General features: G+C 40.6%; 1 protein-coding gene across 6 annotated transcripts in view; it reads left to right on the top strand.

Moving 5' to 3' along the window:
• CTNNA2 (catenin alpha 2) overlaps window positions 1-20,282 on the top strand; it is a 1,115,489-nt gene that overhangs the window by 413,609 nt on the left and 681,598 nt on the right. For all 6 annotated transcript variants that reach the window (XM_073241862.1, XM_073241858.1, XM_073241861.1 and 3 more), the window contains one exon: window positions 3,950-4,153. In XM_073241862.1, coding sequence (XP_073097963.1) covers window positions 3,950-4,153 — 204 coding nt within the window. The remainder of the gene's footprint in view (window positions 1-3,949; window positions 4,154-20,282) is intronic.

The following is a 20,282-nucleotide window of genomic DNA, read 5'->3' as shown; positions in this document are numbered from 1 at the left end:
ATGCTTTCCAATTGCCACTCCATAAACTATAAAAATGAAAACAATTATTTTTAAAGGAAGGATATTACTAAAAAAATAATAGTTAAGTAAAAATAATAAAACAAAATATCATGAAAGTCAAATAAATGGAATGAAAACAGACAAGATAAAAATAGTCTTATTTAAAAAAATAAGTAAAAGATAAATACAGGCCCACAATTTTAAAATTCACTAAAATGACAGTATAAGATGAACCTAAAAGATCGAAAGGATAAAAAGATTAAATGAGGTTTAAGAATGCAAACAAGAGATTTAGATATTTAAAATGTAAAATCACAGTGGGCTAAAGTAAGTCAGAACGATTGGAAACAGTATTAAATCCTCTTGCAGGAGCACAGCCTTTGTCATAAAGGGAGAGATGGAAAGCTTTGGTTTTACCCTGTTTCTTTTCTTTGCTGACATGTTACCCACTTTAAATACTCCTTCAGGGACCAGTAAGGAGAGTTTTGATCCTGGCCCCTGCTGCTCCTTTTACTGCCAGTAGAGGGCAGCCACATGGAGAGGTGATGACAGGCTAAACTGATGGGAGGGAAATGAGGTAGTGTCAGTTGGCTCAACTGAAATGCCCCTGAAGGGGGTTAGCTAAGAGAATCTGCCTAAGTGTTTCTTTCTTTAAGTTACTCCCAAATAATGCAGAAGCAAATACTCCTCTCACTCTATTTTGGCTTTCATTCTCTGTATTTCTTGCTCAGGGTTCAGTTACAGGAGTTTTTTTATTCCTATTACCTTAGCAATTGTAAACAGCCTTTTCCGGTAGTCCTCAAGCCCTTGGATTCATTTGGTTCTGTTTTTTGTTTGTTTGTTTGTTTGTCTGCATGCTTGTTTAATTCTTCTTCCTTTCTCATTTCCTAAAGCCTGTTTGTGATCTGGTCAATTCCACAAACACACACACAAACATGACCTGTAGTGCCTCTTGTAGATACATACCCTCCGCCATTCCTCTCTTTGTCCTACGCAAACACACACACACAGAGGCGCTTGTGCACTGCCCTTTGCCTGTACTCCTTTTCTCTCCCCTGGGAGGCTTCTCCCTGCCAGCCTTTCACATCCGTCGCTGCAGTACTCCTCATCTCCTCACCACAGATATAAATTGGAATTTTGTGAATTTATTCTTTTCCAGATAAAATTTTTTTAAAGCTTTCCCCCCTGTGATATATAAAAAATGAATAATTCCATTACAAATGTGATGAATAGAGTAACTTTTATGCATAGTATTGCAAGTTCAGTGTTTTAATGCATTTATTTTCCTGACAGCCATGGGCCATAGCTAAGTATGTTTCTTAGGTACTTAGAGATAATTCATGCAATTTAAAGGAGACCCTCTCTATGCTCAAATAGGTTTGAGGAATGCTCTAGTAAAGTGACTCCTTTAATGCAGAACTCCCCAAAGCATTTCATGTAATAATTTTCTCTGTGCCATGCAATTGATCTAAAATGTACATGGCCAGGAAACTATTTTTTTCATCAAAACATTACATCTCTAAGCTCAGTGTTCCATTGAAAATAATTTAGGAAATAATGTTCTAATGACAATAGTACATTTTCCTCTGTTCTGCAGAGAAACAGTTTTTACAATTGCCTGTATTGAAGAGTTCAAATTTACTTCAGTATATTTTCATCAAATTGATACTTTTTATTTTTAGTCCAAAAGTATAATAGAAATCTATTCTAACACTGATGTATGTGTCTGAAGAGTCTCCTGAAACCTCAAAGCAGAACAAATAATTTTCATTCTGTTTTATGTTAATTTTATGTTAATAGGGGTTTCTATAAAGGAGTTATTGGAAAATCAGTAATCTCTATAAAGGAAAATAGTCCTGTTTTGGTCAGGTGTTTCTTTAATTCAGATATCAGTGCTTAATGCTCATTACAGGTAAAGAAAATATGTATATATATATTTTTAAACATGCATGAATATATATATATATATATATATATATATATATATATATATATATATATATATAAAATACATGCATAAAACAAAAACATTAGAAAAGAATGACAACATGAGAAAGAGAGAATTCAAGTGGATTCCACTGGGAATGGTCATTGCAGCTGCAGCCCTAGCACAGATGGCTGATGTAGCAGGGACACCAAGGCCCCCCTCTCAGCTTTCCTTTGGGAATCTCCCCTGTAATGATATGCCCTGTGAAGCCAGCCATTGTACCGAGGCCTGCACATGATTTTTTGACACAGTTTTCAGGGTTACAGGGGACAGGGTCTGAGTAACATTATGAATTCAGGAAAAATCATCCTCTTCCTAAGATTTAAGAGAGCCAATGTGAAACTGATCTTTATGCCAAAACCTGCTACAGAATAGCTTCTCTCCTGTTTGCAGGACCTCTTGAATTTGCCTTCTAAAACACAGAGGGAGCATTGACCACTGAGTAATTTCCTAGGAAATCCAGGATTGCAGTGGACCTCAGACCTCATCTGTGTGGAGTGGGGGCTTCTTTCTTTCTAAGTCACCACTGGTTTGAACCCTTTCCTTGGAACTTCGTACTCCTTGTGCTGACAGATCGTCTCCGCCATGGAGATTAGCCCCTCAACAGGAGTCAGAGGACCAGAGCAAATTTGATGAACATTTAAGGAATGATGAGCATCAAAGGAAACAACAGTGGAATGACCTCCCTACCGTAGGATCCTGGGGTTGGGAGTCCATTTACTCCGTCACCACCGCTCTGTACTTGGACCTCGGAGTGTGTTATCTCCAATGCCCGGCAGCAGGTCACCTCTTGGTTAACATTGTTAGAATGATCTTCCTTGTTTTGAGCAGGAAATGGGTTCCCAGGGGAAACCAGCAGCAGGGGAGTCAGCTTTGCCTCTATTTCAGGAAATTATTATGTTCTCCACTTCCTTGACTTGCTTTAATAATATTCTCCAGGTTCTGCTTTCACCCCTCTGTTTTCAATCTTTAAAACAACTTATCATCCTTGTATACCCTTGGAAATTGGTCTTAACTGGGTCTTCTGTGGCCTGCTCTTCTTGTGCTATTCACTTTACTAGTAGGCCACCCACTGCCTTGTGTCCAGATAGCCCTATTGATTCCTGGATCCTTATTTAGGTTGATAAATCTTCTGAACTCTGGATGCAAATTTCTTTCCATCTCTGGACATATGCACCTTCATGTTTCTAGGCTCCTACAGCTTGGCAGGGACAAAACTAAGTTTAAATTCTCTGAGAAAACATCTTTTATTTTCCCCTTATCCAGGCTCCTTCAGACCATGTTAGTAAGGAAGGAATGATGATAATCATCATAAAGTGGGAAATGTGGGTCAGGGACCTGGCAGTTAATTGTGAAAAATCTCATACACATACACTCACAACATGGATTCTTTTCCAAAATACTGGTTTTATACAAAATATATTAGTTCCTGGTGGGAATAACCATATATGCCTGCTGGCTGCTATGTGCTTGACTTTCAAAAGGCATCCTGTTGTGGGACTCTGCTTTTCAGGAGTCAAATGTGGTGTGAGTGTACAGCAGTTACCACTAATGCAGTCTGAACTTGTTGATTACATATCATGTTTTATTTAGCTCAGAGGCTCTAAAATCTTCTTGTAATCCCTCAAAATGCTACACTGAAATGGGCTTACCTTGAAGGCTAGGAATTAAAAAATGACAAGCCAGTGGCACAGTCTCATTTGAAACCTTTCCAGTTGTGATAGCCTTTGCCAAGAAGGCATTCTCGAAACAAAATGTCTTTTTTTTCTCTGAATGTTTGACTGGGGACTGAGTATCTTACAGAAACTTGATACTCTGTCAAGGCACCTTTAGAATTTGTCCAAGTGACCAGTTTCTTCCCCACGGAGAGCCTTACCCTGGCCGCAGGTATTTCTGGTTAGGAAAGCAGGGTGCAGAGGCAGGCCTCTCTTCTCCGCTCACTTTGCACTGTGCTCCTTTCAGAATAAGATCATCCTGGACCCCATGACGTTCAGTGAGGCCCGGTTCCGGCCATCCCTGGAGGAGCGGCTGGAGAGCATCATCAGCGGCGCGGCGCTCATGGCCGACTCGTCCTGCACGCGCGATGACCGGCGCGAGAGGATCGTGGCCGAGTGCAACGCCGTGCGGCAGGCGCTCCAGGATCTGCTCAGCGAGTACATGAATAACGTAAGTCTGGGGCCTTGCTGCCCGCGTCCGCGCGGCTTCTGGCGTGCACTCCTGCGGCTCTTAGGAAAGCATGCGTGGCGTGGAAAGAGGACAGGATGTCCCCACAGGGAGTCAGCCAGGCGCAACCCAAGAGCCGCTGTAGGAGGGTCTGTGTCCTCATTTGGTGTCAGAATGCATTTTTTTAGTGTGGAAGAGATTCCTTAGGAAAACTTTGGCTGTTGATTTGAGTGACTTCTGGGCCATTTTACTGGCTGGACTTTGTTTTGGGCAAGACTTAAGGTGGTAAAAGTAGCTGGTGGATGGACATAACAGAGGTTGTAGCTGAGCACCCTTTGAAAGCTAACACAGGTACAGATACTGGTCTTCATCCCTAAGAGGCATTAATAAGTATAATAGGTTTTCAAATGTTTGTACAGAGTTAAGATGGAATGTTCTAATGGCAGTAAAACTTGGGAGGGACTTTACCGATGCATTGTGCAACTAGAAATTTGTGTGAGAGTGAGACTGCACCTTTCAAATGGGTACTAGTGGCATCTAGAGGTGTTAGCACAGACAATAGCTGTCCTCTCTTACAGTTACCAAATGTGACAGTTGCTGTATACCTGAAAACTACACAAAGGAGATGAAATCCATATTCTTTGTTTTGAAGGGCACTCAATTATGGTTGTGTCCACCTGCTACATGCATTCAGCTGAGGTGGTGTAGCTGATTGATGCCCAGTGTTGGCAACCATGAATGGTCTGGAGTTCCTCTGGTCCTGGACTCCTAGGTGTGAGAGAATTCAACATAAAGTGAGAAAATGTAGGTCAAGTGAAGTGTTGGCATTACAGTTGAAGGAATGCCATATGTGGTGGTCAGGTAAGGAGGACCACACTGAAAATCTGCTCACAGCTTTTGAAGCCCACACTGGGTCCTGTTAGAACACCCCGAGACAAGGTGGAGACAGCAGCCAACCTCTGTCCCTGCCTCCAGTCCATTTCTCCTTACACTCCAGTCACTAAGTGACATGCAGCCCGCGGGTCAAGCCAGGAGTCAACACTGACAGGAACATTGCTGCTCCCGCCAGACCCTCTGGAGAACTTTGATCTAGAAAACAAAAAAAGAGGTAGAATGCCCTGCAAACTCAACACCAACCTCTGTTTCCTTTCCATAAACCTTCATCTTCTTTGATTTTGGAAGACTTGCCTATTTTCGGCACACAAAGAAAAAGCTGTGGATGTCTCACTGGGTGCCCAGCTATGAGGACTTCTGTGTAGGAGAGTGGATGGCTGACACCTGGTGATTTGGGGTCTCCCAGGTATTAAGCAGGATCAAGCTAGAAATGTTGATTGCTGATGTCTCCCACCCTGAATGGATCTTTTCAATAGCAGAGTTAACAAAAAAAGTATGATTATAGAATCTGGGATTCTATTTGTCTGTTTGTTCTTTTTAAACACAATAGCAATAGCCAATTACTTGTATGTGAAATTTGGTTTCATATTAAGACATGCTGGTATTTCTGTCATTGAGCAATTTTTGCCAAAGAAGGAAGTAGAAATCATAGAGATTAGAGTGATGGTCAAGATTTCAATATAAATCAGAAAGAAAAGTATTTTTGTGTGAATAGACATCACAAAATATGATTAAAGAAGAGGTGATGGAGATGTGACATTGAAATTTTCAATTTGGTGTCTAGAATTCTGCCAAGTAGAAGTGTTTTTCCTTCAGTGTAAATGCTTATGGGTCAGCAGAGCTGATGGACTTTTGTATTTTATTGACTCTAGTTGCTGGCTTTTCTGTTCACAACCTTGTAATGCAGGAATGTTTTGTATTTTTATTGGAAACTAGGTTTTTACTTTCATATGGTTACAGATAATGCATAGGTAGGTATTGTGCTTAACTTTCAAAGTATAAATTCTCTTCACTTTGAGCTATCAGGATCAAAGGCTAAAATAAAACAGCCTCTATCGACTTTTCTATAAACTATACAAAATTTACTTGGACTTCACACTTGTTTAATGATTTCAAAGTTAATTGGTTACAGCTAGATCAGCTCCATAATCCCTGTCCAGTCAGTGATGCCTACTGCCACAATTCATGTTTATTTTGATATAGCATATGTTAATATAAAAACCACATGCACATCTATGCCAGGACGAGAAAGTCTGTCATAGTTAACAGGAACTAATAAATTAATCCAGTTGTGCTTAGACTGTCAGGTTTCTTCTAAAAAATGGTAAGCTTTGGAATAAAGGTATTATCAAAATATCACTGTGCAGATTTTTATCTTCATTTGCTAGGCAATATTATTAGGATAAATACATTATTTGATTGAGAAGAAAAGATTTAAAATTTGGCATAGCTGACACTTGTGGACTCTAAAATCTCTTCCCGTGGCCCTGATGAAAATTCAGTTTATAAGGCTCACTTATAGGCAGAGCTGTTCTACAATCCTGTCAGTGCCAAATGGCGTGGAACAGAGGGGAGAAAGAGACTGAGGAGAAGAGCTGTATACTAAATGATTAGGAAAACTAGTCTGCATGGGGCATGGATTACCCTGAGCTCAAGGGGATATCAGATGTGTGTTAGATATTTCCACAAAGATATATACCCGTTAATGAATGTGTGTATGTGATTTGAAGATATAACAAAAACTATACGCTTGAAGCAAACAGGTATGAGAAAAACAGGTAGGGTGAACAGATGCATGTGGCAACATTGTGATTACAGAGGGTTGCAGTGGCAGAAAAGGCTGGTGGGAATAGTTGTAGGAAAGCCCTGGGCCTTCTTAACTTTTTTTATCAAGTTTATACTATAACCCAAAGTAAGACAAGTCTTAAAAATAATCCCCCTTTAAATAGAACATCATTATTGCACATATGTGGAGAAACTAATGGATGGAGATTCTCTTCCGATGGCCTTTGGATTAGTGCCTTCAGGGTGCTGAGTACTATAAATAATTCCAAATTATAATGAAGACAAACTTTTTTCTGGAACTTGTAATTTTATACAAGTCCCCTCTCCTGCCCCCACAGTGGCAGTAAAACTCTTATTTCATTAAAACAAAGCAAAACAAAATAACGACTTAAAAGTGACCCCATGATCAGAAACAATTAAACATAGTATTTTATTGATAAGATTTTGATGGTTTCAAATTGAGAATATCATATTCATTCAACAATATGTATTGTGTGTCTGGCTACTTTGTGCTCTAGGCTTCTGGAGATATAGAAGGGAGCAAAATAGACAAAATTTTCTGCTGTCACGGAGCTCACACTCTAGTTGGGGAGACAGTGACAAAATAAATGCAAAGCTTAAATGAGAGTTATTTCAGATGGTGATAAGGGAAACAGGGCACTGTAAAGCTGGGGAATGGGGAGCATGGGGTGCAGCCATAAGAAGGATGGCCTGGAGTAGGCTTGTTGACATGTTGACCATCTGCAAAGAGCTTCTGGAGGTGAGGGAACAAAGAGACTTGAGGTGGAAAGAGCAGCAAGGTCAGGTGCCCGGGTGCCGAGAAAACTTCATGGGAAGCTCTGGGGCAGCTCTAGTGAGTGGGGAGAGGGGCTTGCAGGAGAGGGGTCTGCCAGGTAATGGGGCATCAGAATAGCAGGGCCCTGTGCTCCTTGTATGGGATTTAGCCTTTCCTTGAAGGGAACGGGAGGCCACTGGAGAGTTTTGGGCAGAAAATGCCATGACTTGGTGTTGAGAAGAGGCCATAGGAGTGTGTGGGGTGAACAAACAGGAGGATGGGTAAGGTGCCGCAGTAATTCATGAGAGGATGGTGGCTGGGGCCACATGGGAACAGTAAGAGCAGAGTGCTCAGATTCTGGCATGCATTACACTGAATATGCTTATCAAGGAGCCAGTGAGACGAATGTGTTTTATGAACATGAAATGGGCCCTGGGCAGTGTGAATGACAGCGGCAGTGTGTCAGCAGCCCTGATACCATCTCTTCAGTGGACCTCCTCATTTGGTGTTGTTTGCATAGAAAATTCTGATTTGCCCAAATGCAGTGGTGATTTGTAAATAGCTCACTTTGCAGTGCCTTGATACTGCCAGATAGTTTGCATTTGAACAGGGAGTTAACTGGAAAATAATTTGTTTCAAAGTTGTATCATCAAAAATATCCAAGGATGGTTCACATTTTTCATACAAAAGATTAGAAAAATACTTCTTCTAAGTACTAAAACTAAATGCTGAACAATGAGATGTGTTAAAGCATTTACACCTTTGTGAACAGTTCACTCTTTGGGGAGAATATGTGATGGGCAGATATGTCTGGCCTTGTTTTGGTGATGCTGTACAGCAGGCTCTATTTTATATCGATGGACACTCTGTGTTGCTCTACACTATTTTTTTAGGACAAATGCGTAACTATAATTTTCCTAGACAATCGTACAATTAAGTTTAACTGCAATGATGGCAGAGCATTGTGACATAAAGTAATGCTTTGCTGGTCTCTGCTATGTTGAAATATGGCATGTTATTTTTTAATTGTGTTTTTATAAATATTTAAAATGATGTATGTTTACAAAATGCTATAATCCAACTCTTTTCAGACCTCCTTAAGCACCTAAGTGGATCCCCGGGGATAATTTGTGAACCACTAATGTAACGTGTGTTAAAAGCACACGAGGATCAATTGATGTGGGAACATTTACGCATTGTACAAGTGCCTCCAGGGTCACTGCCAGATGCTTTGTAGTAGGGTGGCATTTAATGTAAAGGGGTTGCTGATGGATCCTATTTGTGAGTATTGAGATCAGAAATGAGGTTTATAAAGATCATTTTCAGTCTCGTTTTGGGCCCTGTACCATACCAACAGTCCAGTGTAAGGCACTGTGTGAATAACATGTGAAGTGATACCCTGGGCCAGAAAGCTCTGAAAACAGGGGGCTTTTAAACTCTTTTTTTTTTAATGGTGCAGAATAAATATATATTCATTATAAAGGATACAAAAAATTCATAATCCTCATCCCCTGAAGCTCATCATTCTTAATAATTTTGGGCATGTGAGTGACAAATTTATACACACGAACATACACGTCCATGTTATGCCTTGAGTTTTAAAAAAATAGACTCATTGTAAATGGTGTTTTGCAATGCATTTTCTTAATCTATTGTGACTATGTTACCATATCAATAAATATCCCCTAACCTTATGTTTACCAGCTGCATAGCATTTTGTTATATAAATATGTAGTCACTCATTTAGAAGCAGTTCATTTTGAGAGTCTTTTTACAGAAGAGTGCTGGAAAAGATACACAGGGAAGACTTTGTGCTGGCAGAGGACTGATCGAGACCCGAGGCATGGCTGGGGAGTGACAGGAGAAAGCAGGGAGAACACGGCTTCACAGTTATATTTTTTAAGGGCATCCTTGAAAGTATTACCCAATGAAAATTTTGTACATGAAGAAGTTTTAAATGCCTCTGAGGTTCTATTTAAATGATCTCAGGTGTATTTTTTCTGTATTTTTTAATTTGGGGCATATGTTTGATTTTCATTTAACAATTCTTCACGTTGGCTCTCTGTAGTACTGCCAAGAGGGTCCCAGAACAACCAGGGGACAGTTTCGATAACTGGATTTGATCTAGGTCCCAGAGAAAGCGTTGAAAGCTTCTTTCTGATGGGAGTGTCATCAGAAAGCTAACTTCATCACAGCAATTGCTGTACTGTGCTGCCAAATTTCTCCCAGATGGCAGGGTGGGGGAAAGATGAAATTATCACTTTAAGAATAAGGCTGATTGTTGACGACACATAATGTTTGTTTTCAATCTACATGACCTCATTTCTACCCTTTTTGTTATAATGTAGAAAAGAGAGTGGAATTCACACAGGTCAGTTTGGCTGACTCTAAGCTTCTCTGCTAAAAGGTTTTGCTTGAAATAGAATAGGAAGTGATGCTTAAAAATGTGTGTGAGCCATATACGATCTAACGTCCATTCCTCCCCAGAATGACCCTCCATTTTAAGGGGAAAATAAGAGTTGTTTTAATGGGATTGGTAGCTTCATTCAAGGAAAAGATTCCTAATATCCCAAATTTGGTGCCTGTGGTGAAAAGGTCTTCCTGACCGTCTCCTTATCTGCATCTTCTCCTTCTTTCTACTCTGTGCTTTCACATACATTTAGTACCCTCATCTCATTAATTTTGAGCTTCAAATTCATCTGTGTAACCCTTTGCTCCATGAAGAGACAGTTTTTAAATTCCTTTTAACTTGGTATTTTTTGTGCAGACATTGAAAAAGTATGACTAGGTTACAAGCCTTTCTTTGAGGTCTAAAACTGTCCTTTGAATCTACTCTCCCTCAGAAATGTGGTTGAGATATGAAGCCTTTTTGATAGTGCATGAGGCTTCCTTCCTTGGATAGCAGCATTTGCAATCCCACTTGCCTTCATTACTGACAGTTTTCAGTGTGACTCCCAGAGGTACCCTGGGACTAGGAGAAGGAAAAGCAAAAGTCAATTTTTTGTCTTACCATCCTCATTTTTATATTATCTTTGTATTCCTTTTCTAACAGTTTGCTGTAGTGGGATCTCAGAAAGCCAAGAGAGTGTCATGGAGGGGTGTGTTGGGCAGCCCTGGCTCAGGTCCTAATGGTGGGAGAAGGTCCAATCATGTTGGTGGGATGTGTTCCCTCAGGCGATAAGGAGGATGAGGGTGGAAATGGTACTGGGCCGGGATCCAGTGTCCCACAGAGCAGGAGCATGCTCAAAGAGGCTGCAGGGGGAGCTCCAGGCAGGCAGGTGGCTGGTTGGTGTTAGCATCCACTGTGACTCTGGAGCCCAGGTAGCGGTGATGTCCAGTCCCTGTGGGAACACGACCCATCTCCTTGGTCTTGAAGGACCCAGGTATGGAATAGTTATCTCAGTGGGGGATTTAGACCCTTTGAAAAGTCCGTCATACTATATACACATTTGCTATGACTTATTATCAGCTTGTGACTTACAATTATACAATTTACAGGATCCCAGGACAGATGGGTATAGCTAGATTTGTTTCCCTTGGATCATCAAAGTCAATTCTCAGCACAATCGCAGGTACCATCTCCTTGGCCAAGATAGGACCTTCCTACATGAGACCCTCCCGTGCCCCCCACTATGCATAGCTTAGCAGAGTTTATAAGCCTGTGCTCTTTACAGTCATCTATACTCAGGTTCAAATCCCAACTTCATCACTTGTAAATGACATGACTTTAGGCAAGGTAAGTAGACTCTCTGAGCCTCAACATTCTCAGCTGGAAAAAGATGATAATAGAGTTCACTTTATGGGGGTATTTGGAGGATAAATCAGACAGTGGTATCCAAAAAGTTCAGTGTCAAAGGAAAGCCATGTTTTCTTCCTTGTTCTTCCCAATGCTTTTATTTCCCTGTTCTATTTTATTTACTTCAAATGAAAACCCTGTGCCTAAAATTCATCACAGTGTTTTGGAGATAAGGAGTAGAGATATAAAAGTAAAAGAAATTGTCATAGGGAGCATCTGGACTAGGGCTGGTAGACCTCTGCTGGTCCCTGAGCAGCCGGACCTGTGTCTGGGTATGTGGCCTGCCTGGAGGAGTACTGTGGACACCACTGTCACCGAGGCCAGGAAACAAACGAGAACCCTTATAAAATTAATGGATTTCTAGAGACCTTGGAGAAAAATGACTGAGCAGCAGGCCTGGGAACCAGAAGGTAAACAACGGCCTTGAGCTGTTGGAGTCTGGATGTGGTGCAGCTGGTCTGAGTAGATGCAGGGCCTTCCTTTGTGATCCCTTGGGCTTCTGAGAGAGAGGCCAGGGTTCCCCCTTGAACACAGGCCTGCCTCCAGTTCCTGTGGATCTAGGAGACAGCCTGAAACTCTAAGAGTGTAAGCATGGGGAAAAATTACTGGTGCAGTATACTTATACAGCCCTCTTCTATAGCTCTTAAATGTGATTCCGTGTCTTGGTTCTTAGGGTTAGCACTTGTCTCAGTGGTTAGAGGTTAGAAGATATTGCTGGTGTTTTTATGGAATCTAGATTTACTTAGGAAAATTCAAAGTGGTCGTCCAGGGCACGGACTTCAGAAGTCTGGCCAATCCTCAGGCAGCTGAGGGATTGGCTTAGGGCATTTGCTTCTGTTGGGATGTCCTAAACCTTGGCTGAGATCTAGCAGTAAACTTATTACCTAGTTTTGGGATCTACCCAAAGGTGAGGCTCACTGGCTGGCAGTCTCTTGAGAAAAAAGATTTTGGGAAAGCAGGCTTGTCATCAAAATGAGACTGCCAATCTTAGTTTTATAATGAACGAAGTCTGAGCAATGAAAGTAACAGCTCCAGGAGCTCACCATTAACTCTCTGGAGGAAAAGTGGTTCTGGACCATCAGTAGCTTTCTCCCGCTCTCTCCTCTCCCTTCTTCCTGTCCTCCCTTTTTTCCTTCTACCACCTGTATGCCTAGTGGAATTAAAAAGAAACTCTTTTTAATGCATGGATGAGTGGAGGAGGGGAGTTACTCAGAGGCAAGGAATGACAAGCAGTAAGTTAGAGATGGGTCTGCAAATTTCTCCTGGCCCAGACTTGGGTTTTGAATAGGACAGTGTGTAAAGAATAGAAGACAAAGTCTGTGGCCCAGCTGGGTAGCCAGTGTGATTAAGGACCTCAGTATAAAGCCTGGAGTCTCAGATGGTGACACTAACCCAAGAATATAAAATTTTCCTACAGAGAGAAGCAATGGAAATGCACATGCTTATAGAACAGTAAAAAAAGAAACCCTTCCATGCCAACAAGAATTTCTAACCACAGTCTCACAATCACTTACTTTTAAGGATAAAATCTATGTTCCAGAGTGACTTAAAGTTTACCCAAATCTTTATTTAGTGGCATTCTGGGTGGTGGGTTGCTAGGTTCTTAGGGTTAAAAGAAAATAGAATCCAGTCCTCTCTAGAGGAGCAACACTTCAGCCCCAGCATTAAAGAATTTCCATAGATAAAGTTATAAGGACACAAGTTGACATTCCAGAATCTTTAAAAACAAAATGAAACAAGCTGCCATGAATGAGATTTGGCAAAAACAAACCATCACAGATCAGACCTATAAGGGCTGAAGGTTGGCAATCACTAGATACAGATTATAAATTGTCTTCAAAGAAATAGGAAAAAAATACAAAAAACATAGGAAACATAATAGAGGCACAGAATTGGCTGTGCAGTCCTGGAAAGCAGGACTGGGAGTGGGGAGTAGGGGGATTCGGACTTACTTGAAAGGGTGGTACAGGAGGCTCCCAGTTGCCACAAGCCTGGGATAATTGGAAAAAAGATAGGATAACTGAGCACATCTGGTGCTGCTAGCAACCTCTTCCAAGGAACTGATTCAGCAGCTGCTGGTGGGATGTCAGTCACCTTATCCACAACGGACTTGTATAAAGAACTCTTCCTGGTGACAAAGATGAAAAAAGAATTCAAATGAAATGGGAGATGAAAATAAAAATCTGCCCCTTAACAGCAAAATTAAGTGCCGTACTTGGAATCCCAGCTAGTTTATCTCCTTATCAAACACACCCCTTCACTGAGTCCTTGAAAGCTGGTTCTGTGTCATGCAAGGTCAATCGATATGAGAACGAAGAGCAAGTAATACCAGACAGTCAGGGGCTGTCTTTGACCTAGTCAATGAGCAGGAATTGTTGTCAGGGCTGACTGCCGAGTCATCAGATTTGGGCCCCCTGGTTAAGACAGCCCGGGCAGCACAATCCATCAATTGATCTTCTTGGGAGAGCCTTCCTGGTATTTCAAGGAAGATCTCACAAAACTGTCAGGGAGGGCAGCAGGCCTGTTCTTCACACCAAGCCCACGAGCCTGGACACATGTTTTTTTTGCGTTGTCAAAGGATGTGTGAATCTCAGAACCCTAGATTTCTTCCTGAATGGGTTGTTCAAAAGGTAAGCTCACAAGAGCCTCCTAGCTTGGGTCTAATGCTGCCTTGAGCCCAACCTGGAACGGTTTTCTTGACTCATTTAAGAAATGGTTACACTGTAAGAACCAAGCGTTTCACTGTTGGTGACTCCTCCCTATACATCAAACACACCAGGTTTTTGCTGCCTAAGTGACTTTGCTCTTACCAGCCCCCTGGCTGGAATGCTTTTGCTCAAACTTTGCATGGATGGCTCCTTCTGCCTCAAGTTTCAGCTCTTAATCACATCAGCATGTTAAATTCTGTTAGAGCACCTGTGGACCTTCCAAAGTAACATCACCTCTTTGTGGTGTTGCTGCTGTCTGTTCTTCCACTGGAATGTAAGCTTCATGCCAGGGATGTTGTCTTGTTCTCAATCCCCAGGATCTAGAGTATCTTGCCTGGCACAATATGTTTTGGAACAAATGATGAATCCTCTCTTGAGTTATAATAATAATAATAATAATAATAATAATAATAATAAGAAGAAGAAGAAGAAGAAGAAGAAGAAGAAAAATTATAATAAGGGGGAGGGGTAGGAGGCTAGGGAGTAGGGGGAGGGTAAAGAAGAGGAGGAGGCAAAGGAAAAGCAGAAGTGACACAACCCATCTATTGTGGGTCTACTGAGTCCTACGTTTTAGAATAAAATGATTCATGCTTTGCTCTGCTCTGTTACCTAGATAAAACAACAAGTAAATTAGCCAAGTTAACAGTATTTGGCTTCCTCATGACCCATTTTAAAGTGCTCCCACATTTCCCTATACTTAAGGCAGTATTTAGGGCCCTGGCAGAGACCCACATCAGTTCTTTTTTGAAAAGCCTAAAGTGATCCTAGTACTATTAGTAGAGACAAAAATGGTAAAAAGTATGACACTTGGTTACTTCCTCTGGGTTCCGAGAGCTCCAGCAAGCAGCTCACTCTCAATTCTGCCATTTAAAGTGTTTCCTCCAGGGTGTGACCTATTCGGGCATGAGTTCCCGGGGATGTATGTGAGGGGCCGGGAGGAGCTGGGCCATTTTTAGCTGGGCAGAATTCTTTAGGCTAGATGGGGAACTTTGGGAATTGCTTAACTCATCACTCCCCAAAAGGCACAGAGTTTGTATATGTACCAAAGAGCTAAATCAGCAGAACAAAAGGGTCATGATTCAGCTGTTGAGAATGAGATGCTTCTGCACAGGCCCTGCCCAGACTGCAGAGCCACAGTTTCCTGCCCAGGGGGATGGTAATCTCTATCTTTAGTGATTTACCCCCAGTGATTTCTGTGAGCAGGTGAGTTAGAAAGAAAACCCTTGTTATAATAAGTCAGTAATCAAAGAGTTGATTTAAGACAGCATGTGTTTAAAATGGGTTTTCTTTGTGTGAATGGAAATAAATAGTTTTGTAAGGAAACATCAAGTGAAATAAATCCTGGGAAGTCTTATTGAGCTGTATATTTCTCAACTGGGATGTTCAGGGCTTCAGAGAAACTTCTGAAGCTGGGTGGCTAATCTCTTTTTTTAATTCATTAGAAATAGGCAAGTGATGTGAACCATCATCTCACCTGTGAGCTCTTAATTGAAGGGTAGCAGATATTTTGCAAGCTCACCTCACTCAAACACACCTCTTCCTATACATCTACTCCTCCATTTGTAAAAAAGACTGCTTATCATCCTGGGAAGGACTGTGTTCTCAACAAGCCCCAAAATTAAAATATACAGCCTCACAGATGATTCAAAATCTTCTTTCTTAACAGCTTAAATTGCTGACTTTAGTTTCTATGAGGTCTACAGGTTGGACTGCAGTTGACAGTTGTGTAACATCAACCCAGGGCTTTGCCTTTTCCAGTTCTCACCTTGAATTGAGCTTTGTTCTGAATTCCTCCGGTGACTATTCTAGCATACTGTATCCAAGAGAAGGCAACATTTTGCCTGATCGCCCTTGGGATTCCTAAATGTATCTACATATCAGAATCACTTCAGGAGAAACACATATTCTAGGGCCCTCTCAGTTCTGAAACAACAAAATCTCAGGGGCTGGAACTTGAGAATCTGTTTCTTAGCAAGTTTCCCAGGAAATTCTCTTGTCTCCAGCCCTGAATCGGCCTTGGAATAGGCCAAGATTAGGGAATGACCCAGGTTAATCAACATTATGAGATTCAGAGGCAGGTACCATGAGTTTTCTTCTCATTTTTCTCAAGAACATTTCCAAGTGTTATTTATTATTTAGCTTTACCTTCCAAATCTTCCTCCCCCTGACCCTCCATGGAACTTGTGGACATCTTGGCAGGTGTTTGCATTTCTTTCCTCTTTCCCCACTAAAGTGCATCAAGAACATAACATCAGTGTATTATGCATGTTTCACCTCAATATAAAGATGAAGACGATGACACCATTGGCCTTTTTGTTCTTCAGTCTGCACCCTTGGGGGCTAGGAGGAATCAGGTAACTAAGTGCACTTCAATCTGGTGGCTGATTTCACATTTTCGATGTCTGTGCACTAGATACCCAAATCCTTTAGGGAAGGTTTTTTTCTTTGTATCCACGATACACAAGTACAGAAATTCTCTGAATTTCATCTTACATTGCATCTTTTTTCATGATTGCTCTGATTTTGTGCTTCTTGTCTCTTCTGTTTGTCTTTCACTCATGCGCTAGTTTTTCTTCCACTATTTGTAAAACCTATAAAAACATATCCTTTCCTCACTTTTATTAATTTATTTAATTTTTCCAGGATTCTCAAAGATCACCACCCATTTTCCTAAAGCCCCCGTTTTCTGATCTCAGTCCATTTAGATGTAAATGAGTGACAAGATAGCTGCAAAAATCACGTGGTTCAGGCCATTTTCAAGGCAGCACAGACCCGAAATTGTAACTTAGATCTTCTCTTTTCTTTATCACTGCACTTTGATTCTTTCCATTGCTTCACGGTTTGTATTTTATTGGCCTCTTTAGACATGCCATTGGATTTTTCTTTTCTTTTTTTTTCCCTTTAAAGCTGTACACCAGGCATTACATATCTTTTCCCTAGCATTCTTTTGATGTCTCAGGGTTAGTTAGATGGTAGACTGGACAAATATTCCTCTGCAAGCATCTTTGGGTCCTAGCAGGATCCTGTGGAAACCCCAAATGGGAAGCAGATAATAGCAGCCTTGTGGGACAGCCACCAGAATTCCTCACGAGGGGCAGAGAGGAGTCTTAGTTGGCAGGCATAGGGTGTTAATGGAGCAGATAACAACCTGATGATTTTTCCTACAGTGCAGACTCCTGTGGCCTCGTCTCTAGGTGGGAACTGTCAACCTTGGAGGAGAGGAGAGGCAAGGCAATCACCTTAACAGCTTGGATACGACAACTTTCCATAATTGCCACTGAATTCCCATAATTCAGTGCAGGGGCCATTGTCTTTCCAAAGACCTGCCCTTTTCCCTTCTCTGAAAGCAAATCTTTCTTCACTTGCAGCTTGGATTAGGAGAGATGACCCTGGAAGTCTTAACTGCTTTTTAAATGGAGTTTCAAGCACTCAGCTTGTTTTTAACCTTGCCTTTCTCCTCCCTTTCTTCCAGAAGAAGCTAATGCCTCAAATCCCTGCATCTTTGAGGGTTTTACAGTGTGAATTGGGTTGTTCTGAGCTTTCCCTATCACTGGCTATGATTCAGCTTTCTCAGACCTTCTAAATGAGTCAGCACTCCTCCCTCTGAAATCCACTTGCAAAATATTGCTGCTGCTGTTTTCTCCTGTTGCCTTTGTGCTTAAGGATTGATGACTTTAAAAGAAAATTGCTTTATGGTCATTTTAATGGGGTTTCAGAAAAGAGCAGGGATAAATGTGTGCAAGTCTGTTCTCTTCACCCATACCTTACTTTTATCTTAAGTAAGATTACAGGGTCCTCCCATACCTCTGTCTAGATTCCAGGCTTTTTGCACCCTAACTTGACCAAGGAGATGAATGAAGGAGGGATGATCAAAGCACATTGTCAAAGTGAGTTGAGAGTTTTGGATAAAAGTAGTGGTGAGGCATAATGTGTTGGAACAAAGCTTGGATGGGGGGATCTATTTGATCTAGATACTCCGTTGTATTTCAGTGTCCATACTATTCCTAACCAAAGCATTATAGATCTTGGTTCCGATTTATACCTTGAAGAAAGTGTGGTTGTGAATACCTTTTTGTTGTTCATGTAGTGCAATGATAGAAGCAGAGTAGTTATCAAATGGTAACAAAGAGTTCTTCAGAAACTTCCATTGTTTTTAAGTCTAGCTGATGCTGTATTCCTTTTAGTTAATGACTTAAAGCGGTTGTACAATTGATACCATAACATCCATAGCACCATGTTAAGGGAGAATTGAGACCAATGTTATTATCTTAACCATTTCCATAGAATTTGGTCATTTCAAGTGTTTCTTCCAAATATGTAGAGCCACAGACTTTATTCATTGAAATGTTTTTGTAAATGGAGTATTTCATAAATGCCTTTATTTTCTAAAGATTATGTTAAGTCAGTTAAGTTTATCTTTTGTCTAATTAACTGTTTTTCTCCTGTAATGCCATTTTATATATAACTGACTCTTATATTTTTAGATCCTTAGAACTTCTATCAGGCATTTGGCCCAATGGTTCAATTTATAAACAGCCACACTGATGTTTTTATCAATTTATATTATAATTTAAAAATCATACCCAGTTGCCAAAGATAATGATAAGAGAAAGAAAGAGACTTGGGATAGTTAACATTCCCGACAGTCATTAGGGAAGTTGCTGTGCTGTAACTCTAATATACTGCAATTATTGGCTTGACACCTGATTAAATTTTTCCCTACAAAATAAATACATTGACCAAATAATTCTCAACTAAACCAAAGATTGTTTTACAGCAAGTCACACACAGTTTGACACACATCTATATGTTTAAAGGTTCAAAAGAAACAAGATACTTAGTCAGCTTATTACTTTTGAGACTGCGCTTCCTAGAGACCTAGTTGCTTCAGGGTCTCCCATAGTGAGTGAGGAGGAGACAGGAGTGAGTGTGACTTATTTCCCTCCACTCCACCAGCCCCCACATCCTCTTCTGAGCAGTCCTGATACTCACTGAATTAAATATTTGGTTTTCAAATAAAGTTGCATCTGCGAAAGAACTGATCCTGTTGATAAGGCAGATTTTGGAAAATAACGATCCACTGTATTTATACCCCCAAAATTTGTGTTTGAAGTAACCAGATGATTGACAGGGTAGTTAATTGTAAGACATCAGTTATTTAAGATCTAACCATTCTGTGGTTATACTCATGGATCTAGAGATGATGATAAAATAGTGACGCCCAGCTCTTTGCAGATAGGCAGACCTGACTTGAAATATGAGATGACTATGAATCCTGAACCTTTGATCACATTCTAGGGATCAGTTTAAACTAGCTGTATAAAAGGTACCCACAAAGTGAGAATGGGTTTGGCCACCTCCGTCTCTGTCTCTCTGTCCTGTTTCTCAGCGGCCCCTTGGCTGATGTGCCACTTCATGGAGATTCCCTCATCACTGATTACAGACTCTGTACCGTACCCTGAGGCCAAGAACAGGACACTGATGGCAAGGTATATGGTCCCAAAACCCTCTGCCCTCTGTCATTTGTATCATTTTCTTTAGAAATCACCATGATGTTTAGTTTTTAGAATAACATAAATATAACATTTGCAGCAGAAATAAGTTACAGTGTTCTAAAACATCTCCATAAAATATTTTATTTTCTTTATAGTGTATCATTTTCTTCCCTGATACCAATGAATCAGAGGCCTTTTCCTACATTGTAATGATAATTGAATTATACCAATTCAGTTTAGCAGAACTAATGCTTACTGACTTGCTGGGTAAATCAAGCTGTTCATTTTCTTTAACCCAAAAAGAAAATGATAATGAATAAATTTGGGGATAAGGTTTTAAATTTATATAAAGTTATTATATAGCAAAATATTTGTGGTAGGACTGTTCACTGGCAGGGGGAGGGAAATTTTATTTCTTTAAAAATAACATTGAGAATTAAACATCTAAAACTGGAAAAAAATATGAAGAATTTATTGAGTATCTGTTATGTTTTAGGAGTTACTCTAGGATACAGGACTATAGAATGATATGCAATTAAACTAGAGACTTATTTTAAAATTCTTTAGTGTTGTAGACAATTATTAAATCCTTTCCAAATACTAATAAAATGTAGATAGCAAGATAGATAGCTATGAATCAGGCTTGGGGAGAGACAACTGGTTGAGCTTCATGAATTAT

Source organism: Manis javanica, chromosome 1 (genome assembly GCF_040802235.1).
Source record: "Manis javanica isolate MJ-LG chromosome 1, MJ_LKY, whole genome shotgun sequence".
Classification (NCBI taxonomy): domain Eukaryota; kingdom Metazoa; phylum Chordata; class Mammalia; order Pholidota; family Manidae; genus Manis; species Manis javanica.
This window is presented reverse-complemented; position numbering and strand designations above follow the sequence as displayed.